The 27,129-nt window shown below is 39.5% G+C and overlaps 1 protein-coding gene and 1 long non-coding RNA gene across 2 annotated transcripts in view; one reads left to right on the plus strand and one right to left on the minus strand.

Annotated features, from left to right (window-relative positions):
* LOC124605252 overlaps positions 1-12,458 on the minus strand; it is a 38,353-nt gene extending 25,895 nt beyond the window's left edge. The window contains exon 1 of the long non-coding RNA XR_006978627.1: positions 12,176-12,458. This is a non-coding gene — a long non-coding RNA (uncharacterized LOC124605252). The remainder of the gene's footprint in view (positions 1-12,175) is intronic.
* The window catches only part of LOC124605251 (mediator of RNA polymerase II transcription subunit 1-like), a 206,499-nt gene continuing 191,731 nt past the window's right edge, over positions 12,362-27,129 (plus strand). Inside the window, exons 1-2 of the mRNA XM_047136808.1 lie at positions 12,362-12,642; positions 12,738-12,859. Of these exons, the coding sequence (XP_046992764.1) occupies positions 12,585-12,642; positions 12,738-12,859 (180 nt within the window). The 5' untranslated portion in view covers positions 12,362-12,584. The remainder of the gene's footprint in view (positions 12,643-12,737; positions 12,860-27,129) is intronic.

Below are 27,129 nucleotides of genomic sequence, written 5' to 3' on the forward strand. Positions count from 1 at the left end.
AGGTTATTACAGTTTCAGAAAGCTTTCAACATGCTGCTTTTATCAGTTTTTGTTTCATGGAAAGAAGGGGGGGGGGGGGGGGGGTAGTCTCAGAGTTACAGCAGTTTAAAAGTATAGCGTCCACGGGAAAAAGGAGGTAAGTCAATATGAAACTAGGAAAAAAAGGGGGTTAGTCAGTTGGCATCACTGATCGCAGCTGCTGAGCTGTTGTCTATGATTATCAGGTGTTGAGTATGTGCTGTTGGAGAGGTTAAGTTGGTGCTTTGTGTGTTGTGTGAATTGTTTCGTTTGTTTTACATTTCAACTGAAATGTGGAAGTGAACATGAAAAACGAAGATGAGGAAAGTATCACCTTCAGCCAACTGTCATATTCGATGAAGAAAATGAAGAGAACAAGTTGACTTTCTGACGTGAGGAAAAAACTTTTATCATCCACCCATGAATTAGGGCCAGACTGTAAATGTTCCAGATTGAAATGTTTTCAGAGTACCACTGACGCAGAACGTGGGTATATTATATCTAATTACAACAAAATGACTGTGAATGAGCAGAATGCTTACTTGGCAGGCCTAATTAATGTAAATAGTATATGGTAAAAGAGACCCAGGCAACCAGAAAATGAAGCTAAATTTTGTGACAACAGTTATTCATATCATTTAAGAGTGAAGAGGGAGAATTCTGTCACTGAAGTTAATGTTTGTTCTAAAACCTTTACATCCTTACAAAAAAAAGGAAAAAAAAAATGGAAGTACTACAACATTATCTGAAAAAAAGGTGTGAGTCCTAAGGATGGCCGAGGGCAACACGCTAATCGGAAATATCATGTGACATCGGAGGCACTTGACACAAGTTCGCCAGCACATTAGTTCATTTAAAGGTGAGAAAAGGAGAATCTTCTGCAGCGGTCTGGACAGAGAACTCAGAAAGAGACTCATAAAATGTCTTGTATGGAGTGTTCTTCTATATGGCGCTGAAACATGGACTATGAGGAAAAAAGACAGAGAAAGGCTGGAGGCTTTTGAGATCTGGACATGGCGGAAGATGGAAAGAATAAGTCGGATGGACAGAGTAAAAAATGAAGAGGTACTGAGAAGAGTGGGAGAGAAAAGACAGTTACTAGATGTAATAAAGAGAAGAAAAAGAAACTGGATTGGGCATATACTAAGAAAGAATGACGGACTGATAAAAACAGTTTTAGAAGGTTATGTAGAAGGGAAAAGGAAGAGAGGAAGGAAGAGATTCCAGATACTGGATGACATGATGGACGGTACAGCATACAGCAGCCTTAAGAAGGAAGCAATGGATCGCAGAAAATGGAGAGGCGAAGGACCTGCTAATATAGCAGATAACTGATGATGATGATGAAGCCATTACAGCTGGAAAACTTCTAAGAAAGTGTATCTACCACTAGATCTTAACATCAATATGATGTATGGGTTATTTAAGAAAACATACACTACTCAATCTGTGTCGATGAAAAATATAGACTTGTTTTCAATAATGAATTTAACGTCGGTTTCGAGTACCCTAGAATGGACACTTGTAGTTACTGTGATAGGCATGCTGCCAAAATTCAAGGAAAACAGCTCAGAAAGGGCGAGTGCAGAGGGGGGGGGGGGAAGAAATAAATAAATAAATATCAACTGTCAACGGTGAAAAAACTTCACTTATTAAAATCTGACATGTTTTATATTCATAAAAGAAGTTCTAAAGCAAACAGCAGGGCATCAAAAGAACATGAAAGTAATACCATGGATTTCCAGAAGAACTTACCTATCCCTAACATCACAACTAACAATTTGTACTACAAGAGACAGTTAACATTGTGCATGTCTAATATTCATATATTGTCAACAGATGAATCATATTTCTTTGTGTATGATGAAGAGTAGCCTACAAAGGGTCTAATGAGGTCTCTTCCTTTTTGTTTCATTTTATGATGACAATTCTTGATTCCTCTGTTAGAAAATTACACGCATCTTCAGACTCTTGCAGGGGGGGGGGGGGGGAGGGGGGAGGGGGCATAACAAGAACTGGACTAATTGCTGCATCACATCATTCATCACGTCAAGAGACTTGAGCAAATGAAAATGACTTTTCCAATCCGTAGCCTCTCGTACCTCAAATGTGATCGTAACATGGCCATATATACAGGGTGAGTCGCGTAAGACGTAACACCCCTATTATTCCGTTGTCGATTGCACGTATTGACAAGCGATGTTCGGCGAATCATAGCCGACTATGGGGCACATACTTTGGTACTTGCACAATAATCACAATGTTTATATTGACCAAGATAATGAGGAAAGTACATGTTTTTTTAAATCGGATGCTACAATTTTTTTTACCATCATTCAAATGCTCTGGAAAAGACGCATATAGTGATGTAACGCATGTTGCTATTGTGATTCAAACTTCGCTTAAAAGATCCTTAAAAGATGTTTTGTGCAGAAGAGGTTAGGCAGTTTTTTCCCCAGCTGCCAAAAGTGGAAAAAGGACAAAAGCATAACAAGAAACTGTATCATCAAGATGACACTGTTATTCCAAAACCAATAAGTGCAAGTGCTAAGAAGCGGACCCAGAGGGAACTGAATAAAAAATGAATGAACATCGTTTACAAAGAAACTGTTTGGGCCTACAAAGTTTTGTTCTGTTTATATAGAATTTTTGCACATTCATTTGTTACATTTTTTAATGACATCTTAAATAATACTGATAGTTGTAATTGTACTAGGTTTAACGAAGTTAATGAATCAGCGACATTTACTGACATTGCCCCTTTTATGATGACTTACCCCCTATTTCCCAACAAAAAATTAAAGTTATTCGATATAATATTTTCTTTAGATTGTTACAGTACGTTTACACAAAAACCTTGTAGACTTATCTAACGACTATAAGTAAGGCTATACGAAACATAAATTTCAAGAGAACTAGCTAAAAATTGCATTCGGTACAGAAGGTTTGGTGTTAAAATCTTCTTTCCTGAAAAATTAAGAAGAACTGACTAACCCCCTCTTTATGATCTTGGTCTGTCAGATAATCACAGCCAAATAATAAACTGTAGACCTATAAGAGAATACTCTCTAGGTCTAAAATATATATTGTTTGAAGGCTATCTGAAAAACAAATCTGGGAAGAAGTACATACACAAAACAATGTAAATGTAAAATTCCCTACATTCTGCACATTGTCCAAACTAATTTTTTAAGAGACATTTACAAAAGCGACTGCTTCAGCAGCAGCAGCTAAGGAAAATAAATCAATTACTGTGGGTGTTAGAAGGTCCTCTGATAATGTTAAATAACTTGGTTTTTTACCAGATTACTAAACCAGAGTTCCTAAATTATCACCACAGTTAGAAAGAAATATACAGGAGTGCATTGTTTGCTGGAAAAATAATTGAATGGCTGAATGATACACAATAAAGAAAATAAAAGAAAACTATACCACGCATCATAACAGAGAAACTGTGAAAAGCTGACAGAAGTACAACATACAAATCAATGATAGGAGTAGGTTAACAGAAACTCCACAACATTAGAATTTTGTAAATGACTACTTCTCAGTTACTGCAAAGAAACAACAATGAAACTTTCCTGTTGGAGCAGCCAAAATTAGTTATATAGCCAACACAACAATGATGTATTTTGTAACACAGCAAGAAGTCAGGAAGACATTTATTTAAAATAATAATAATAACAGTAATGGAGGTGTGCAATGTCTGTTCTAAAGGCATGCACGGACAGAGTACAAATTCTATTAACACAGATTAGGAATGAATCTCTTAGTTCAGGTATTTTCCAGACTATCCCATACACAGGTTGTGCTGTTATCAAAGAAAGTTAATGTTGTAAGACATTTCCAGTGGCAGATGTGGACTCTGACCACAATCTATTGGTTATGACCTGTAGATTAAAACTGAAGAAACTGCAAAAATGTGGAAATTTAAAAAGATGGAACCTGGATAAACTGACTAAACCAGAGGTTGTACAGAGTTTCAGGGAGAGCATAAGGGAACAACTGACAGGAATTGGGGAAAGAAATACATTGGAAGAAGAATGGGTAGCTTTGAGGGATGAAGGAGTGAAGGCAGCAGAGGATCAAGTAGGTAAAAAAACAAGGGCTAGTAGAAATCCTTGGGTAACAGAAGAAATATTGAATTTAATTGATGAAAGGAGGAAATATAAAAATACAGTAAATGAAGCAGGCAAAAAGGAATACAAAGATCTCAAAAATTGGATCAACAGGAAGTGCAAAATGCCTAAGCAGGGATGGCTAGAGGACAAATGTAAGGATGTAGAGGGTTATCTCACTAGGGGTAAGATAGATACTGCCTACAGGAAAATTAAAGAGACCTTTGGAGAAAAGAGAACCACTTGCATGAATATCAAGAGCTCAGATGGAAACTCAGTTCTAAGCAAAGAAGGGAAAGCAGAAAGGTGGAAGGAGCATATAGAAGGTCTATACAAGGATGTGGTACTTGAGGACAATATTATGGAAATGGAAGAGGATGAAGATGAAATGGGAGATATGTTACTGTGTGAAGAGTTGGACAAAGCACTGAAAGACCTGAGTTGAAACAAGGCCCCGGGAGTAGACAACATTCCATTAGAACTAATGACAGCCTTGGGAGAGCCAGTCCTGGCAAAACTCCACCATCTGGTGAGCAAGATGAATGACACAGGTGAAATACCCTCAGACTTCACGAAGAATATAATAATTCCAATCCCAAAGAAAGCAGGTGTTGACAGATGTGAAAATTACCAAACTATCAGTTTAATAAGTCACAGCTGCAAAATACTAATGTGAATTCTTTACAGATGAATGAAAAACTGGTAGAAGCCGACCTCAGGGAAGATCAGTTTGGATTCCATAGAAATATTGGAAAACATGAGGCAATACTGACCCTACGACCTAATCTTAGAAAATAGATTAAGGAAAGGCAAACCTATGTTTCAAGCATTTGTAGACTTAGAGAAACCTTTTGACAATGTTGCTGGATTACTCTCTTTCATATTCTGAAGGTGGCAGGGGTAAAATACAGGGAGCAAAAGGCTATTTACAATTTGTACAGAAACCAGATGGTGGTAATAAGAGTCGAGGGACATGAAAGGGAAGCAGTGGTTGGGAAGGGAGTGAGACAGGGTTGTAGCCTCTCCCTGATGTTATTCAATCTGTATATTGAGCAAGCAGTAAAGGAAACAAAAGAAAAATTCGGAGTAGGTATTAAAATCCATGAAGAAGAAATAAAAACTCTGAGACAGCAAAGGACTTGGAAGAGCAGTTGAACGGAATGGACAGTGTCTTGAAAGTAGGATATAAGATGAACATCAACAAAAGCAAAACGAGGATAATGGAATGTAGTCGAATTAAGTCGGGTGATGCTGAGGGAATTAGATTAGGAAATGAGACACTTAAAGTAGTAAAGGAGTTTTGTTATTTGGGGAGCAAAATAACTGATGATTGTCGAAGTAGAGAGGATATAAAATGTAGACTGGCAATGGGAAGGAAAGCGTTTCTGAAGAAGATAAATTTGTTAACATCGAGTATTGATTTAAGTGTTAGGAAGTCGTTTCTGAAAGTATTTGTATGGAGGGTAGCCATGTATGGAAGTGAAACATGGATAGTTTAGACAAGAAGAGAATAGAAGCTTTCGAAATGTGGTGCTACAAAAGAATGCTGAAGATTAGATGGGTAGATCACATAACTAATGAGGGGGTGTTGAATAGGATTGGGAAGAAGAGAAGTTTGTGGCACAACTTGACTAGAAGAAGGGATCGGTTGGTAGGACATGTTCTGAGGCATCGAGGGATCACCAATTCAGTATTGGAGGGCAGTGTGGAGGATAAAAATCATAGAAGGAGACCAAGAGATGAATAGACTAAACGGATTCAGAAGGATGGATGTAGGTTGCAGTACGTACTGGGAGATGAAGAAGCTTGCACAGGATAGAGTAGTTTGTAGAGCTGCATCAAACCAGTCTCAGGACTGAAGACCACAACAACAACAACAACAACAATATGAAAAATATTGAAAACTACAGACCAGCTTATCCTATTTTCATCATTCTCAAAAATAGGCCTAATACAATAAATTGTGAAAGACAGAGTAATAAGTTATCAGAATAAATACAAGCTTCTTAACGGAGCACAGTTTGGTTTCTGAGGTAGCAGAAGTATAGTTTCTGCCAATATAGTTTATAACAGTGGTACTTGAAGGTCTCAATAGGGATGACTATGTACCAGGCCCCACCCATGAACCATGGACCTTGCCGTTGGTGGGGAGGCTTGCGTGCCTCAGCGATACAGATAGCCGTACCGTAGGTGCAACCACAACGGAGGGGTATCTGTTGAGAGGTCAGACAAACATGTGGTTCCTGAAGAGGGGCAGCAGCCTTTTCAGTAGTTGCAAGGGCAACAGTCTGGATGATTGACTGATCTGGCCTTGTAACAATAACCAAAACGGCCTTGCTGTGCTGGTACTGCGAACGGCTGAAAGCAAGGGGAAACTACAGCCGTAATTTTTCCCGAGGGCATGCAGCTTTACTGTATGATTACATGATGATGGCGTCCTCTTGGGTAAAATATTCCGGAGGTAAAATAGTCCCCCATTCGGATCTCCGGGCGGGGACTACTCAAGAGGATGTCGTTATCAGGAGAAAGAAAACTGGCGTTCTACGGATCGGAGCGTGGAATGTCAGATCCCTTAATCGGGCAGGTAGGTTAGAAAATTTAAAAAGGGAAATGGATAGGTTGAAGTTAGATATAGTGGGAATTAGTGAAGTTCGGTGGCAGGAGGAACAAGACTTCTGGTCAGGTGACTACAGGGTTATAAACACAAAATCAAATAGGGGTAATGCAGGAGTAGGTTTAATAATGAATAGGAAAATAGGAATGCGGGTAAGCTACTACAAACAGCATAGTGAACGCATTATTGTGGCCAAGATAGATACGAAGCCCACACCTACTACAGTAGTACAAGTTTATATGCCAACTAGCTCTGCAGATGACGAAGAAATTGAAGAAATGTATGATGAAATAAAAGAAATTATTCAGATTGTGAAGGGAGACGAAAATTTAATAGTCATGGGTGACTGGAATTCGAGTGTAGGAAAAGGGAGAGAAGGAAACATAGTAGGTGAATATGGATTGGGGGACAGAAATGAAAGAGGAAGCCGCCTGGTAGAATTTTGCACAGAGCACAACATAATCATAGCTAACACTTGGTTTAAGAATCATGAAAGAAGGTTGTATACATGGAAGAACCCTGGAGATACTAAAAGGTATCAGATAGATTATATAATGGTAAGACAGAGATTTAGGAACCAGGTTTTAAATTGTAAGACATTTCCAGGGGCAGATGTGGACTCTGACCACAATCTATTGGTTATGACCTGTAGATTAAAACTGAAAAAACTGCAAAAAGGTGGGAATTTAAGGAGATGGGACCTGGATAAACTAAAAGAACCAGAGGTTGTACAGAGATTCAGGGAGAGCATAAGGGATCAATTGACAGGAATGGGGGAAATAAATACAGTAGAAGAAGAATGGGTAGCTTTGAGGGATGAAGTAGTGAAGGCAGCAGAGGATCAAGTAGGTAAAAAGACGAGGGCTAGTAGAAATCCTTGGGTAACAGAAGAAATATTGAATTTAATTGATGAAAGGAGAAAATATAAAAATGCAGTAAGTGAAACAGGCAAAAAGGAATACAAACGTCTCAAAAATGAGATCGACAGGAAGTGCAAAATGGCTAAGCAGGGATGGCTAGAGGACAAATGTAAGGATGTAGAGGCCTATCTCACTGGGGGTAAGATAGATACCGCCTACAGGAAAATTAAAGAGACCTTTGGAGATAAGAGAACCACTTGTATGAATATCAAGAGCTCAGATGGAAACCCAGTTCTAAGCAAAGAAGGGAAAGCAGAAAGGTGGAAGGAGTATATAGAGGGTCTATACAAGGGCGATGTACTTGAGGACAATATTATGGAAATGGAAGAGGATGTAGATGAAGATGAAATGGGAGATATGATACTGCGTGAAGAGTTCGACAGAGCACTGAAAGACCTGAGTCGAAACAAGGCCCCCGGAGTAGACAATATTCCATTGGAACTACTGACGGCCTTGGGAGAGCCAGTCCTGACAAAACTCTACCATCTGGTGAGCAAGATGTATGAAACAGGCGAAATACCCTCAGACTTCAAGAAGAATATAATAATTCCAATCCCAAAGAAAGCAGGTGTTGACAGATGTGAAAATTACCGAACTATCAGCTTAATAAGTCACAGCTGCAAAATACTAACACGAATTCTTTACAGACGAATGGAAAAACTAGTAGAAGCCAACCTCGGGGAAGATCAGTTTGGATTCCGTAGAAGTGTTGGAACACGTGAGGCAATACTGACCCTACGACTTATCTTAGAAGAAAGATTAAGGAAAGGCAAACCTACGTTTCTAGCATTTGTAGACTTAGAGAAAGCTTTTGATAATGTTGACTGGAATACTCTCTTTCAAATTCTAAAGGTGGCAGGGGTAAAATACAGGGAGCGAAAGGCTATTTACAATTTGTACAGAAACCAGATGGCAGTTATGAGAGTCGAGGGACATGAAAGGGAAGCAGTGGTTGGGAAGGGAGTAAGACAGGGTTGTAGCCTCTCCCCGATGTTGTTCAATCTGTATATTGAGCAAGCAGTAAAGGACACAAAAGAAAAATTCGGAGTAGGTATTAAAATTCATGGAGAAGAAATAAAAACTTTGAGGTTCGCCGATGACATTGTAATTCTGTCAGAGACAGCAAAGGACTTGGAAGAGCAGTTGAATGGAATGGACAGTGTCTTGAAAGGAGGATATAAGATGAACATCAACAAAAGCAAAACAAGGATAATGGAATGTAGTCTAATTAAGTCGGGTGATGCTGAGGGAATTAGATTAGGAAATGAGGCACTTAAAGTAGTAAAGGAGTTTTGCTATTTGGGGAGCAAAATAACTGATGATGGTCGAAGTAGAGAGGATATAAAATGTAGGCTGGCAATGGCAAGGAAAGCGTTTCTGAAGAAGAGAAATTTGTTAACATCCAGTATTGATTTAAGTGTCAGGAAGTCATTTCTGAAAGTATTCGTATGGAGTGTAGCCATGTATGGAAGTGAAACATGGACGATAAATAGTTTGGACAAGAAGAGAATAGAAGCTTTCGAAATGTGGTGCTACAGAAGAATGCTGAAGATTAGATGGGTAGATCACATAACTAATGAGGAAGTATTGAATAGGATTGGGGAGAAGAGAAGTTTGTGGCACAACTTGACCAGAAGAAGGGATCGGTTGGTAGGACATTTTCTGAGGCATCAAGGGATCACCAATTTAGTATTGGAGGGCAGCGTGGAGGGTAAAAATCGTAGAGGGAGACCAAGAGATGAATACACTAAGCAGATTCAGAAGGATGTAGGTTGCAGTAGGTACTGGGAGATGAAAAAGCTTGCACAGGATAGAGTAGCATGGAGAGCTGCATCAAACCAGTCTCAGGACTGAAGACCACAACAACAACAACAACATGTACCAGGCTTATTTCTAGGCCTGATCAAGGGTTTTTACACTGTCGACCATTAAATATTACTAAACAAACTAGAAGGACTAAATATAAGAGGAACAGCTAGTGACTGGTTCCGGTCATTCACATGGTTGTTCCACAGAGAAGTATATTGAAACCGTTCTATTCTTAATAGCAGTATACACCAGTGACTTTCCAGGCAATATAAGAGATGAAGAAAAAATTATCTTTGCAAATGACAGCAACATTACAGTCACAGATAAAATGACAGAACACCTAGATGATGAGGCAAATGAAACTGTCAAGGATGTGTACAACTGCGCAGAGTGTAATAGCATGAATTTCAGTTTGAGGAGGAAAACTAACTCTGCTACTTGTAGCATACATAATAAGTATGTAGACTTTGTAGCAAACACAAAGCATTTAGGAATGAGCATTGATTTTCAGTTGACTTGGAGATATTGCCCACGAGAATGTCATCAAAATCCTTTGTCCTTACGTTCCTGTCATCAATGTGTAACATCAAGTGCTTTGTGGTGACATACATTCCTACAATTACTTTATTCTTAGTTACAGTATGAGTTTCTGTTCTGGGGATCAAATGTACAAAATGTGGATGCAGTTTTCAAATTGCAGGAAATGACCACGAGGATAGTAACTAAAAATAGTAGTTGGGCTCATTGTCAAAGAATATTTAAAAAGACTGTGTATCCTTGATGTGTCAAGTGAATTCATTTACCAGTCTGTTGCATATGTCAGTTACTATATCACAAAATGTCACATACATGATCATGGAACAAGAGCCATTTAAAACTTACATTTGCCTATGAAAAACAGGCAAAAAAATTCTTATCAGCATTTTCTTTCAGGGATTAAAATTGTACAATAATTTGCCCAAGAAAATTAAATAGATAACAAAACACCTTTATTTATATGATTGTCGAAAGCCTACCTCTTAAATATTGCACACAGTGCAGTTAAAGTTTATTTGGACAATTCAGGATAGAGGTTTTTTTATATATATATATATATATATATATATAGAGGGAAACATTCCACGTGGGAAAAATATATCTAAAAACAAAGATGATGAGACTTACCAAACAAAAGCGCTGGGAGGTCGATAGACACACAAACATACACACAAAATTCTAGCTTTTGCAACCAACGGTTGCTTCGTCAGGAAAGAGGGAAGGAGAGGGAAAGACGAAAGGATGTGGGTTTTAAGGGAGAGGGTAAGGAGTCATCCCAATCCCGGGAGCGAAAAGACTTACCTTAGGGGGAAAAAAAGGACGGCGCGCGCGCGCGCACACACACACACACACACACACACACACACATATATCCATTTCTGCTTGTGTCTGTGTGTGTGTGTGTGTGTGTGTGTGTGTGTGTATACCCGTCCTTTTTTCCCCCTAAGGTAAGTCTTTCCGCTCCCGGGATTGGGATGACTCCTTACCCTCTCCCTTAAAACCCACATCCTTTCGTCTTTCCCTCTCCTTTCCTCTTTCCTGACGAAGCAACCGTTGGTTGCGAAAGCTAGAATTTTGTGTGTATGTTTGTGTTTGTTTGTGTGTCTATTGACCTGCAAGTATGTGCAAATACAGGAGAATTATATGTTAGGTATAGCTTCAGCTTCTTCTTTTGCCTTATCCCACCATTCCAATGGTGTCGGCATTGTTATATGGGTTGATGCAATGTTTGTGGTAGTTGGTGGCCCTTCTTGACACCACCACTCCCTTTGGGACGGAATCTGTGTACCCCATCTGTCTGCGTCTAGGATAAAACTATGTTAACATGCGAGAATATTTTCAAGATGTTTGCAGATCATGTATCTGAGTCAGGATATGTGTCCTAGCCCCATATGTACCAAGCTGGTTGTGGAAAACCAGTTAAAAACCACATCTGGGCTCATCATTAATCAACAGAGTGGATTCGCCCACGCCAGGCTAGCCAGACATATGCTGGAAGCACCACTTTAATGCACTCAGTTATAAGGGCAGGTCTTTCAGTATAACTAACTGATGTAACGGGTTTCTTCATCAAGATCACGGCACCAACCACCTGTAACTACTATCTTCCCGGCCTTTATTCATATGTCTCAGATATGAATTACGTTTACCATATTAGAATGATCGATCGTATAACACTGTAAACCGCTCTTTGGAAAACTGCAGAACTGATACTGATATTATCTACCAATGCGAAAGAAGAACTTTCCAGAATGATTCTCTCACCCATGCGACAACAGCCTAATGTTTAATTTCGAATGCCGACATTAAATTATGACATAAACTGCGAACAGAAATATCTGTACGTATCTACAGGTTACAAAATACGTCGAATGAATAGACATTTTAGATCACGACGAGTACATCACAGCTTTACACTTTCTGATCTACAGGTTTTAACTTTTTTGGTGCTTCAACTGTTTATAACTTTTCTGTTATACAAACATTACAATTACCTTTATATTCACGGACGGAACTGGGAGGTAACATACAGTATACTGACTCGAGCACGCTATGTTTTATTGTCATTGTGAAGCTAATGCAAAAACATCCCGGGTACATTACTTTATCAATACACGAGGTTTTATTTACAGAAAGCTACTAGTAATAATATAACATACCTCAGCATACTTAGTTTGTTTACAAAAACAACGCCTTTGTTTGTTGTGATCATCTGATCAGTTGACAAGCTGTGTCATCTATTCTCAACAGATGGGTTGTGAATCTCTGTTCTCTGGGATTCAGCTCTGTCCTTCATAAGTCATCTTTGGTTTGTTGGGGAAGCTGCTGTGGGGTGAAGTGGACAAACTCCCGCATCGTCGAATAAAATAGTGTTTTTAATTTTAAACATTCATATTGCCCATTTACCACCGCAGAAACGGAATACTAAGCCACTAGTGTGGCTGATAGCGGTTTTACTGGCTATCTAAATACTTTTTTGCAAGTTTGGTATTGGTTTGTGAAACTGTGATAAACCATATTTTCAGTCATAAAGCGTGTCGTTCATTGTTAACACGACGCTAAAAAGAAATGTCATCGTACCCAGTTAAAGGTTATTCGGAAGGAGCAGTAAATCAGAAACCAACCGGTAAGAGAAACATTGTTGTATGAAAACTAAATAAATCGCATTCCCAAATAGATCCACGTACTGGCTAATGAACGTGCCTTCCTTATTTCCTAAAGGCCCGTCATTTGACAAAAGCAAAGAATGGCAGATGGAATTATTGATGGAGAAACTTCGCACCAAATCAAGCCAGTTCAAATCCTTCGTCGAATGTGCGAAGGCGGTGCGTATGGCACTATTGGTAAGTTGTATATAAATATTTTGTTAGCTTGTAACGAAGGAATGTCATCCACGCTACCAATCTTAATTTTAAAATTTGTCAGGGAATGTCTTGTTTGATAGTATGGATAAATAGACATATCATTTCCCAACGACTAACTCCTGAACCGAGGAAACACCTCTGCCCATGTATCTATTAATGTGTTAGTGGCAATCCTGCCAGCCAACAGGAAAGAACCAAGCAAGCTTTAGGTCAAGTAAGATGTTAATTAGTTAAAGCTGCAGTCAATTCAAAATATTAATGTTTAAGTTTTCTTGTTTTTGCAGATTTTGATAAATTCCTTTTTAAATAATTCTGGGTGCTGTTTATGACGATTGCCTCAAATATAGTCATGCTGAAGACAAGCTTTTCTCACAGCTGGCACAAAAACGAATTTGTGTTGTGCATTGTTGCACTTACTTGGACAGTGCTGCACTGAAATATCTTTCTGCTGATGATGGTTGAGGCTATCTAAAAAATTTTCTACATGATACGCCCAACAACATTCTGACCAGTACTAGTCATTTTTATGTAACTGAGCTAATTAATAATGTTCTCACATCCAGTGGGGCATTACTTACTAAAAGAAAGCATTACCATTTGGCATGCTTTGTTGCTGATGTTGGGTCTCATAACATGATTATTCAACTAATTTTACCTAATTTTTATTTGTATCCATCTTCTAGCCACCTTTTTTCCAGAAAATGTTTTACAAAAGATAATTGATGATAAGTGTCAGCTATTCCACAATAGCCTGTATACAATGTGTCAAAAACTAGTATTAAAGTTAGAATCTAAGAATATATTACAGCTCCCTTCATATCACTCACATAGGGCCAGACTAGACTAATTACAGCATACACTGAAGCATTCTTCCTGCACTCCGTACACAATACGGAACGTGAAAAAATGATTAAATGTAGTTCAATGGGAAATACTGTCACCTACTTCACTGTGGTTTGCAGAGCCTGGACATGGATGTAGCTCATAGTGTATAACACAGCATTGCAGCTTTTAATTACAGACAGGGTGATTCAATGACATATACCGACTTTTTTGAGCAGATTGAAATATTTTAACTCAAGTACGAGACCATGCTCCATCAGAATTTGGACACAGCAGCTCCTCAATGACGATAAGGTGGCAAGGAGTACATTTGCTGTATATTGGACAGTTTTTGAATTTGGTAGTGATAACATCAGAAATCAATTGAAGACTAACTGACATAGCTAATATGTACAGTTTCTTCTTGACTGCTAGCAAGACAGTGAGGTATGACACCGTGTTTGTTTATGGGAAATACGGAAGCGTCCGATCCCGCCCGTCTGCTTTGACCCATGACGTCACAAATACGGCGGAAACAAAAACAAACACACACTCTTTCCACAAGAAGCCTAATGACACTAACGGGACAAGCACAGGAAATGGGGTGTTTTGGGTGGGGGGCAAACTAAATATAAACAAATTTAGACGCCTTGCGTAGCTACAACGTGTAAGTGAAGACAGCCATGCATGAATACCCACCCACCTCCCCAGGGGGGGGGTCTAGTGTAGCGGGGGATACAACCTGTCGGCTTTGGACAATGACGTCACAAGTCGCCAGAGAGCAGTTTACCATTTTCGCTTTTGCTGTTATGTTTCAGTTTCATTTTTTTACTGATTGCTTAATAAAGTGGATCTGTTTATTCTATCTCGTGAGATTTTTTTTTTAAAAAGCCAAAAAACACTTATCAGCTACTGAAGGGAGCTACAACACTAAGAAGAATCGCTTCTCGTTTGGCGACTTGTGACATCATTGGCCAAAGCTGACGGGTTGTATCCCCTGCTACACTAGTCCCCCCAGGGGTCGTAACCCCTGCAACCCATAGAAGATAAAGATGCTTAAGTAGCTGATTAGTGTTTTTTGTCTTAAAAAAAAAAAATCTCACGGTATAGAACGGACAGATCAGAAAAGTAAATAAAATAAGATAAAACAGAACTGGAGACAGCCACACTCAAACCAAACTCCGCGCCGTCATGACGTCACACACGACAACACCCTTACGTCACGGGTCAAAGCCGATGCGTGGGATCGGACGCTTCTGTCGACCCTGTTTATGGTTTATGGGCATGCACACAAGGTGGATGGCAGGATGCAAGCATTTCTTTGTGGGGGATGCTGATGAGCTTAACACTTCTTTCGCCCAGTTTGTGATGGCCACAAGAACATAGAGATTTGGATGTTTCGTGAATTGTTTTTGTGATAATTCGTTATGATATGGAATGTGCCAATATTGCAGTTGCAGAATTGTGTTTTATTCATCTCATGACGTTACATTTGCAATCCATGTGGTTTGTGTACAGGAGACATGTCAAAAATTTATAATACTGCTACAATGAGTTTAACACTAATAAGTAATAACATTAAAATAAATAATAACTTTATAAGGATATTTCTTGGTGTATGTAACACATTGTGTTCAGCTCAAATTTCCAGTTTGTCCTGCATGAATTCATCCACTGAGTAATAACATTTCAGTGTCAGTGCCTCTCTTAAGTGGACCTAAATTCATCTGCATTAACTTGTTCCCTTTTAATTTATTACAAAATTTTATTCCCATTTATTAAGGTCCCTAGGCGTACAGTCTGAGGTGGTATGTGGAGACCATGAAACTTTCTTTGTTTCTGGTATCATGTGAAGCGACAAAATGGTTTCACTCAAATAATTCATGATTGTTGTACAAAAATATGATAATCTCATATATGTATAGGAATGGCAGAGTTAATATTTTAAGTTTGCTAAATAATGGACGTCATGGTTCTGTATGATTTGCAGTGCACATATTTTGAGTGATTTTTTTCTGCATTTTTAGTATACACACTATGTTTGTGGAGTTACCCCAAAAAAACAATACCATACCTAATGATGGATTCAAAGTAGCTTGTATATGCTACTTTTTGTGTGTTCATGTCAGTTTCAGCTGATAATATTTGCACTGAAAATGCAAAGCTGCTTAGTTTGTTTGCCAAGCATTCAGTGTGTGCCTGCCAGCTCAAATTTTTATTTAATTTGTACCTAAGAATTTGACTGAGTCAACTTCTTCCATATCTTGGTTATTGTGAACAGTGTTAATCTGCTCATATTTTGACTGTTTGGTTTTGAATTGCATCATGCCAGTCTTAGACAAGTTTAGCTGAAACAAAGATACTGAGGGCACTGATCACAGATTTGGGAATTTTTTCCGAATCCTGATTTTCAAGTAATACAGAACTGATGGGGAACCGATATTTAATGGTAAGTAATTTACGTAGAAGAGAAATAGGACTGGGCCTAATGTGGAGCCTTTTTTTAGTCAGAAAAAGAATATGTGCCATTTAAAGAGATGCTAACGCTTTGCTTTCTGTTTGATAAGTAGGATTTAAGCCACTGTAGGGTGCTGCCGCTAATGCCATACTTTTCCAGTTTGTAAGTAAGCAGTGCATGGTTTACAGAATCAAATGCTTTCGTGAGGTTACATAAAATTCCTTCCTCCTTATTTCTCTTGTCTAGTGACATACTTATTTTCTCAGTGAAACTGTTCACTGCATCTATGGTGTTTTTCCCCTGCTGAAAACCAAATTGATTGTTTAGAATAATAGAATATTTTGCAAAGAAGTATTGGATTTGGGCAACAGCAAATTTTTCAGATATTTTAGATATGACTTGGAGAATTGAGATAGGATGTTAATTTCTCATGGCCATGCTTGATCCCTTCTTGAAGAGTAGTTTGACTTCAGTATATTTCAGTACCTCAGGCAAACAGCCCTCTTCAAAACTTTGATTTATTATTTGAGCTAGTGGGTTTGCAATTTTATTGTGTACTGCTTTAATAACTTTGGTGGGTATTCTATCCCAATCTCCAGATTTTTTGTTTCTTAGTGTTAGAATAGCATTTTGTACATCCTCCACAGAAACTTTTAAAAATTTTGTAAAGTTTTCAGAGTTTTCTCTTAAGCCAAAGGGATTTACTTTGTTGTGATAATCTGTTACATCTACATCAGACATTGATACATTTATAAAGAATTCGTTAAAGTACTCTGGTATTTGGGTTGGACTTACAATAGTATTTCCTTCAATGTCAATTTTCGAAATTTCTTGGTTGCAGGCTTCAACACCTAGCTCAGATTTAATGGCTGACCACACCGCCTTTGTCTTATTTTTATAATTTAAAATTAGCCTGAATATGATTTTATAGAGTCCAACATATTCAATGAAATCAATATCTTTGTTATATTTTAATTCTCCGTGCAGTTGCCTTTTCATTACACTGGAAATTTTTATGCCCTGGGTAATCCACTTTAATTTATTTGTCATTTTATTGCTGCAGAGTCTGGTGGAAATGTTTCATTAAAGACGCCAAGAAAACTGTTTTTATCACGTGTGTTACAATGATCAAAAGGCTATTTTTTCTCTTTTAGCTTCTTACAAAATATTAGCAAGTTTTCTTTGCTGAAGTTCTCATATGTGAAATGTTCCGGTCTGTCTGTGGCGGCTCAGTGAACAATGCACAAAGGTCTGAAATACCTAGATCTAGACAAAATTTATACACGTCTTCATGTATATAATTAGTTAGAACATTAACAGTACAAGTTGCTGATCAGCCATTGTCTCTGGTAGATTCAAAGAAATTCAATTTGAAACCGTATTTTTGTACTAAGTCAGTAAATCTTGAAGTGTAGCAGTTTTTTTTCTTTTTGCTCAACAAAGGTCTTCTAGCATAATTTGAAGCTTAGACGAGAATAGTTGTGTTGATCACACCTCTGGAATTCTGTATATTGAGATGATTATAACATTTGCGAGTGAGTACAGTATTTCTACATAATAGCTCTCAAACACAATTCATCATTTAAATAATTAAAACAATTTCTGGTCTTGTAATTTATGTCATTATGTAGAAGTATACGAGTCTCCACATGACTTGTTTCTTCTGCAAAAGCTACTTGCTAATCTGAAATTCCCTGTTTTGTTTAAAATTTTGTGTCCTCAGTAAACCATTGCTCATTTCTCTAATATTTGCACATTCTGACAGAATGATTTCAATTCCTTGTTTATATTTAAATGGGTTACGTAATGTATATGCTGTTCAGATGATATTCATGGGAAAATAGGCGGATATGTAAGATTCACCTAATTACACGCAGGTGCAGTAAAAAAGTTTTTATTTAAACTAAATCTACTTGAGGTGTTTGGTTGCTACATGGTTGGCAAGTAGTGAGGAATACGTATGTACAATAAAGTACATCAGCTTTCGAAATTGATGCTATCAGCAAGGCAATAGTTCGTCAGCACTGCATAGCCTGTATGAGAATTATTACACCATACAGTTATGCGTATTTTAGCTTCCGAAGTATCAAGACCTCTGTGGGAATATGGGGTTTTCAGTGGAGAGGGGGAGGAGGGGGAATTCTCATTATTAATGCTTGTGAAACTATTAAAAACTTGTAAACTTCAGACCACTGTGGGAAAATAAAGAGTTTTCAGGGGGAAGTTAAATAAAAATGCAAAATGCACATTGCATAAAAAATAGATTGTTATTGTGCAGTATTTGTTGGTCATGCTAGCTCACAACCAAACTATGAATTTGAATCTAAGCTTGACTTCATATTATGCTAAATGTCAGTCCATTTCTACAACGTAGATTTTTTTGTCCTAAAAAAATATGTTGTTGCGGTGACACATTTGTTGCCTTCTAGCAAAGTTCCACTTTCCAATTTCATATGTGTTACAATCTGTGCTCCAAATCAATCTGATACCAAAACCTTTACTTCCAAAAATTAGTTTCAATGATGAATGGTAGTATTTCAAGCTTCAGTATGTCTAACTGGATAAGCATCAAACCACCTATCGAAAAGACTTGGGCTCAAGCCCCAGTCAGCCCAAAGAATTTTTATTCTCTGTCACTTATTGCTTCTTTTGTCCATGGCGAAGATACATCAGAGTGAAAAAAATGCCAGATTGCGCTATTGTTTGGAGGCAGTGTTAAACTGTAGGTCACTCTGTATGGCTGGGAAGTTGGTACAAAGGAAAGCAAAATTGCACCACCTCCATCAGGACCATGCCTAGTATAGCACCAAAGTTTTCAACAAACCTTCTGGCTTAGGACAACTTTGTCTTATCTTGTACTGCTGCTGACACACTGACTACTGTATATGTTTCTACACAATTTTTGATCGATATACAATGCCAGAAAAAAAAAGAATGAAGTGTCCAGAAGGAGGAAACGAAATGATAGTTCATGAATTGGGAGGGTATTTCGTATTATTTCAGTGATTAGAAAATCGAGTCAAATTTACGAAGGATTGGCGGTATGAGCCAATTTTTTGGTAGGACATTGCACCCATGTGGCCTGAATGCATGCACTAATTTGGTTGAGGATGGCATAAAGCCAATATATATCTTCTCCTGAGGCAAGATGGTCCTCCTGTTGTAACTGATCCTCAGTATCCTGGATACTGTCACTGAAACAGTCTCTCACGTGTTCTGTTGGGGACAAATCTGGGGCTTTATGATGAGTAGGCCTGCTCTCACACTTCCATGCAGTCCATCATCGGGCCACTGTCACATCTGAATGCTCCACAAACCTGGATGTCGCAGGTTTCTACCTTCTGGTCTAATGGAGACCCACAGTGAGTCCCCTTTCAAACTCTGTTAGATGCTGAGAACTAGAGATGGGCAAACTCGTTCATCCTTGGGAACTAGTTAACTGCTGATGGTTCTTTTTTGGGAACCGTTCATTTGTGTTTGGTATATGGTTCTTATGAAAAACTGAAAACTGGTTGTGTAGATGACTGAAGGATGGAGGGCACCAAGAGCGGGCACTTGCCTCCCCCCTTGGAGTATAGAGTTTTTATTCATTTCAGAATTCTTACACACTTTTAGAAGTAATTTCTGTGATTCTGCAGAACCTCTCGTTTAGCCAACCGTAGCTTTGTGTGGCTGATCGCAGGGAAATAATATAGGGTGGCGCACGGAAAACCGGCCCCGAGTACAGACTGCTCGCCAATGACGGATGATGTGTTGCCCGTTAGGAGCAGATACAACAAACAGACAAACATGTAATAATTAGGCACTGAAGAAATAACAAGCTAATGCAAGCAACAATTGCGAAACAATCAATGATGATGTGTAGAGAGCTGGAGAAGAGAACATGAAAATCACACGTGACGCACATGGACTATAGCTCATGTAGTCTTGTAAACCTGTTGGTGGCTGTTTCCCAACTTAATAGACCACAAGTGTCTTGTATAAAATTCTTTGTTTCGACTTCCACTACATAGCTATGCTCCGTTGTAAACAATAATCGTTTACACCCTATATATACTTCACGTTGTCTCTGAGTTGGTAGGCAAAGTAGAGACTTTAATGGAAGCATAAAATAAATGTGGTTATCTCATACTTGCGTCTCTTAGTAAAAATTAGGTTTTTATGTTGCATTATTAACGTTAATGCAAGAATAATAATAAAAATAATTAAGTTCGCAGTAATAAAGTTTTTGGTTTGAAAGCTGCTCCTGCACAAATGTTTTTGAGATAATAAGTAAATATGATTTTATGGCAATCTATGCCTTTTCAAATGGAGAGGCACTGCTTTTCCTACTGAGCCCAAATGACCCCCCCCCCCAAAGAAACCAAACTAGCAGGTAATGCAAATTGGAAACAACCAAACTTAAAAATAATTAGAGCCTTCCTAAATGTAATGTTTTGTATATGAAAGATACACGAAAATCGTTTTATATGAATTTTCTTACACTAAAAATTAAGTTAGCTGCTAAATCAAGTCGATGAAACCAAAAAATGTATAAATAACAAAAAAAACGCCTTGTTATAAGTATGTCTTCTGCTGTTCATCGATATAATGAAATGAGCTGATATGCCCTTTTGTTACCTAAAAAGACGTACCTATTACATAAAACGTAATTTTTATGTAATTTACGTAACTATAAAATACTTTTTGATTACCGGTCGTGGACGCTGAATAGCCAGAACCAAGAGCAAGAACAGTTTGGAACACATGTAAAATAGGCGAGCACAGTGAATGAAACGAACAACTGGATACTGAACTAACTAGGAGCAGTCGGCAGTGGAACTGAGACAGGTGGTCATGCGAAGAACGACGAGTGCGGCCGAGGGAGATCGAGACTGAGACGAGCACACGACAGAGGCTGGAACGAGGACTGCCGAAGTGACCGCCGCGACCGAAGTGAACTAGTGAACTAGGAACCGATCGTTCCTCGTTCCTGGGAACTATAAGTAGGCCGCCGCGACCGAAGTGAACTATAAACCGATCGTTCCTCGTTCCCGGAACTATAAGTAGACCGCCGCGACCGAAATGAACTATGAACCGATCGTTCCTTGGAATTCGTTCCTCGGTCCTTTCGTTCATCTTGGTGAACCATTCCTTTGCACCTGTTTGTTCGCGAACTACCCATCTCTACTGAGAACACAGTCTCACACGTGTACTCTACATCTGCATGTCCTTCACAGTGATCACTCAGTATCTGAAACTGTTCCCCCCTCGTTAATAGTGCTCAACATGAACATCACTAATACACTCTGGTGGCCATTCTGCCACATAGATTTGCAATTCTTAATCATTTACAAACACACCAAAGATGTGTATGTGTATAGAGTAACGTTACATTGACATTTGATCATATGTTCCGGTTGCTTCGCTTTTTTTGTCTGGCAGTGTGTAATGTAATGCTATCCTGATTCTTTGTTTTAAATATGCAACACTGTTTTTCAAAATCTCAATAAACTTACAGATTACTGATTATGCTTTTAAAATTATACCTACACTATGTGATCTACAGTATCCGGACACCCTCAAAAAAACATGTTTTTCATATTAGGTGCATTGTTCTGCACCTACTGCCAGGTACTCCATATCAGCAACCTCAGTAGTTATTAGATGTTGTGAGAGAGCAGAATGGGGTGCTCCGCGGAACTCATGGACTTCGAACATGGTCAGGTGATGGGTGTCACTCGTGTCATACATCTGTACGTGAGATTTCCACACTCCTAAACATCCCTAGGTCCACTGGACATTGCTACAAGTGAACTTGACAAAAAAAATCTAACAATTGGCAAAACCTAAAAGAAAATTTCATCGAAACAGAACAAAATGTATTTCCACTTCAAAAGAAACAAAACCAACCTTGGTGGAACACAAATTGTGAAACAGTAGTTAATTCTAGGCATGAGGCATTCAAAAATTAGAATAGTAACAAAACTGAAAAAATTGTACAACACTTTCTAACTGTAACAAAAGAAACATCTAAATTAATTTGACAGACTAAAAGAAATAACATAAAGTCCCAGCTTTTAGAAACTTGAAAAGATTTCCAAAAGAACAATACAAGACACTTTTATGAAACATTCAAAACAAAACTAATGACTTAACATCACAGTATTTGCTTCAAAAATGAAAATGGCAGTGTGACTCTTAAAAACCAGGAAAATTGTAAGATACTTACTAATTATTTTGAAAAACTGTTAGCCGGCCGATGTGGCCGAGCGGTTCTAGGCGCTTCAGTCTGGAACCGCGCGACCGCTACAGTCCCAGGTTCGAATCCTGCCCCGGGCATGGATGTGTGTGATGTCCTTAGGTTAGTTAGGTTTAAGTAGTTCTAAGTTCTAGGGGACTGATGACCTCAGATGTTAAGTCCCATAGTGCTCAGAGCCATTAAACTGTTACACTGTCCAGAAACAGTGAATAAATTCCAACCACAGCTAACTAACAACACCAACCCTAATTCTAAAAATGAAATTGAAATAACAAAACAAATTAAGAGACTTAAAAACAATAAAGCATCCAGAGAAGATGGCATAATTGCAGAACTGCTAAAATCAGTTGGCCCTAACACTATGAAAGAGATCACTCAACTAATAGGACATATCTGTCAAACTTAGAAATTATCCGAAGACTGGAAAACTGCCCTAAGTCATCCATTGCATAAAAACGGGGATAGAACCTATGTTAATAATTACCTAGGAATCTCTCTTCACCTGGTCACATACAAAATTGTCTTGCAGTGTTTACTTGATCGAGCCCAAGAACAGTTAGAACCTAAAATTGGTGAAACAAGGCAGGCTTTAGACCAAAAAGATCCTGTCCAGAGCAGATTCTTAATTTAAAACTAATTCTTAGGCACCGAAGGATCTCTAGTAACAATATTGTATGTACAAATTAAACAATGGAAAATCCAGGATGGAATGCAACAGTATTATGAGAAGGAAAGTTGCTACTCACCATATAGCGGAGATGCTGAGTCGCAGATAGGCACAACAAGAAGGCTCTCACAATTATAGCTTTCGGCCATTAAGGCCTTTGTCAACAATAAACACACACACACACACACACACACACACACGCAAACCCAAGTCACACACATGACTGCAGTCTCAGGCAACAGAAACCACACTTAGAGCAGCACACCAGTGCACGATGGGAGTGGCGACTGGGTGGGGCTGAGGAGAAGGCTGGAGCGAGGAGGGGGAGGGATAGTATGGTGGGGGTGCCGGACAGTTAAATGTCGCAGGTTAGATGGAGGGCAGGGGAGAGGTGTAAATACATTTGTGGATTTGGAAATGATCTACAACTCAGTCGATGGTGAATCTTTTTTCCAAATTTTAAAGGAACAGATGCTAGATAATAAAAATCTAATGCTGATTAAGGAAACGTTAACCCACACTAGCTCTAAAGTTAAATTCATGTGAGAAATTCCTGAAGCATTTGATATAAAGACTGGTGTTAGACAGAGAGATGGACTCTCCTTATTACTGTTTAACTGCCTATTACTGTTTAACTGTGTTTTGGAAAAGGTAATAACTGAATGTCGAGAGCAAAAGTTGAGTCAAAATATAGATCAATCAATCAAGTTAGGCAGAAGTAATATCAGAATAGACTGCCCTGCATTTGCAGATGAGCAGGCAGTTTTAACTAGTGATGTTACCATAGATCAAAAACAAATTGAAATTCCTAAATAACTTGTGGAAAAAGTAGGACTGTAAATATCATCTGAAAAAATGGAATATATGACATGCAACGTACCAGTACCAAAGGTTTTGAACATGAAATATTTGAAAATAAAAATGTTTTCTCGGTTTAAATACTTGGGAGAAATCATTCAAGAAAACAGTGTGGAAAAAATTAACTTCTCATGGTTGGGATTCACAGTCATATAATATTCCTTAAAAGACATCATAATTGCCGTTGACTGTATGAAATATTGATTATTACAATTGCAATTTCGGCCTTAGGGCCATTTTCAAGTAACGCGGCAAAAGTTACCAAAACACAAAAAATACAAAAATGAAGCACAGGGTGTATATACATAATTATAAAAGCATTTCATTAAGATAGTAGCGTAATTATAAAAATTGGCGAGGAATGTACATAACTTACATTCCGTCAGAATATAGGACTATCTGACATGAGTACATGTCGTCGTCAAAATTTTGATTATCACTACGTGATACCCTCACCCAGCCGACCTCCATTTCGCCAGTGCACACTGCCTACCATTTTTCTGCCGTGAGCCTTCAAAGGCTGGTACTCGGCAATCAGCAAGGTGACTGCCCTTCATTTGTTCCTTATCCTCCTTTCCCCAGTATGAATTTTCTCCAATGGAACGTTCATGACATTAGATCCAACTAGGAGGCATAATGGCTGCTCTTGAAATCACAACGTCCAGTTGTTTTCTACATCCAGGAAACAAAATTGCATCTTTGTGGCTGCTTCAACCTCCCTCATTTCCTTCTGATCCACATTGACCCCCCCCCCCCCCCTCCCCCGAGGGCAGCATTCCACATCATGGGGGAGTCATACTGCTCATTCAGGATGACATGATGTCTATGGCCAAACCATCTCACTGAACACCCCACTGCAAGCTGTTGCAGCTTGCATTTTCCTTCCTCGTTTCATGTTTTCTCTTTGTAACTTCTACATCCTTTCGTCATTTGCCATTTGCTCCAGCTTTTTGCTGCTCTGCAACTTTAATGCCCACCATCCCCTTTGGGGCTCTGCGAGAACCTATCCAAGAGGTTCCCACTTGGCTGTCCTTCTCCATCAACTTAACCTCACCTGTCTTAACACTGGAGTGCCTACGTTCCGTTCAGACCCCATGCAAACCTGTTCACGCTTGGACCTCTCATTCTGCACTGCCTAGCTTGCCCATTGCCTTGAATGGTCTGTTCTCTCTGACACGTACTTGAGCAACCACTTCCCATGTGCAATCCGTTTGCTGACTCGTACCTCACGTGCATGTAAACCCAGTCGGCAGCTTTCTAAGGCTGGCTGGAGGTTTTACTTCTCCCTGGCGACCTTCGATGATCAACATTTCCACAGTTGCGATGACCAGGTAGACTACCTTACAAACGTTATCCTTACTACGGCAGAATTTTCCATACCTCGCACTTCTTCTTTACTGTGTTGTGTCCTAGTCACCTGGTAGACTGAGGCATTCTGCTATGAGATTCGGTAGCTGAATTTCCTTTACTAGTTCTTTTAACAGTTTCACTACCTCTTGCATCATGTGGTGCAACCTCAATCAGCTCTCTGGGATCAAGATTCATTCCGTGATTTCCGACCTGACCGTAGCAGATGATGTCATGAACCCTATTGCTGTGCCGCCGCCCCCCCCCCCCCTCGCCCCCCCCCCCCCCCCATGGAGCTCATGGTTCTTTTGTCAGTTCATGCGTGTGTGCTGGGGCCCCCAAGCTATCAAGCTATTGCAGTCCAGTCTTCCTCCCCTGGCTGCATTTTCTTAACAGTGGCCCTCCCTACCCCCCTCCTCCCTCCTTCCCCTTCCCCTCTCTGTGTTTTGATTTATGTTGACCTGGCTATCCACCTAGTTCCCTGTATTGCTTGCAATTTTGTTCCTCCTGCCTGTTCCCTTTCATCCTTTGTGGTGTTTAGGTCCCCGCTTTAGTTTTGACTTCCAGTTCTAAATTTTCTGTTTCTAGTGTGAACCATTTGGGGAAGAACTTCCTCCCTAGCATCTACGGCGTGGATTCCTCTTCCCCTTCCTTCCCCTTTTCCTTCTCTGCTGTAGTCGCTCCACCCCACTAGGTCATCAGCACCTGAAGCCAGTCCTTGTGATGGGGCTGCCATGTACCCATCTGACTGAGTACCCCGACAACACAGGGATCACACTTCTGATACCTGAGCTGTTGCCTCCCCATGTGTGCCTAAGAGTGGTTGCTTGTCACTTCAGAGCATCAGAACTTCAGGCACTAGCTGCCATGCCAGATGGCCCTTGCTGTGGCTCAGTGGTTTCCATGGGGAGAGCCCCTGATTGGAGTGGGTGTTATCAGGGTGGATGCTTCGCACATGAAGCATATGAGGCTCCAAAAATCTGGCCAATCTCCTAAGGCCATCTCTTTGAGTAGTAACAAATCATTGAATACTACTTCTTATGATCCTGCGGCCTTCTCTTCCCTGGCTACACCCTGGAGGGAGGGCCAGGCTCCCTGGCTTTGGACAAAACACTTGCCCCGCTACATGGTCTGTACTAGAACGGACGGGGACACATTCACCTCCACAAAGCCATTGTTTTTGTGGGGAATATTGAGGACAAGATTGGTAAAGGTAAGTCTCTCAGGTCGGACTCCCTGTTGATCAAAGCGTCCTCAGCTGCACAATCTGCAGTTCTTTGTGCTTATGATTGTCTTGACAATGTCACAGTGTCTATTACCCCTCACCAGTCTCTGAATATGGTGCAGAGAGTGATTTTTCATAGGCACCTCATCCTGCAAACTGATGAGGAGCTCCGGATTAATCTAGAGCAACTCGGCGTTCATATTGTTTGACGGGCGCACTAATACCGGCGCCTTCATTCTGGCTTTTGAGGCAGATACCGTCCCAGAGAAGGTCAAGATTATGTTCTACAGATGTGATGTGAAGCACCATCTACTGTGGCTGAGTGGTTCTAGGCACTTCAGTCTGGAACTGTGCGACCACTACGGTCGCAGGTTCGAATCCTGCCTCGGGCATGGATGTGTGTGATGTCCTTAGGTTAGTTAGGTTTAAGTAGTTCTAAGTTCTAGGGCACTGATGAGCTCAGATGTTAAATCCCATAGTACTCAGAGCCATTTGAACCATTTGTGATTTGAAGCTGTACGTCCCACCACCCATGAGGTGCTTTCAGTGCATATGTTTTGGCCATATGTCTTCCCGCTGTACGGCAGACCATCTATGTGGTAACACCCACTCCATGAGGGAAGCACCTGTG

The sequence above is a fragment of the Schistocerca americana genome, chromosome 3 (assembly GCF_021461395.2).
Source record: "Schistocerca americana isolate TAMUIC-IGC-003095 chromosome 3, iqSchAmer2.1, whole genome shotgun sequence".
Taxonomy (NCBI): domain Eukaryota; kingdom Metazoa; phylum Arthropoda; class Insecta; order Orthoptera; family Acrididae; genus Schistocerca; species Schistocerca americana.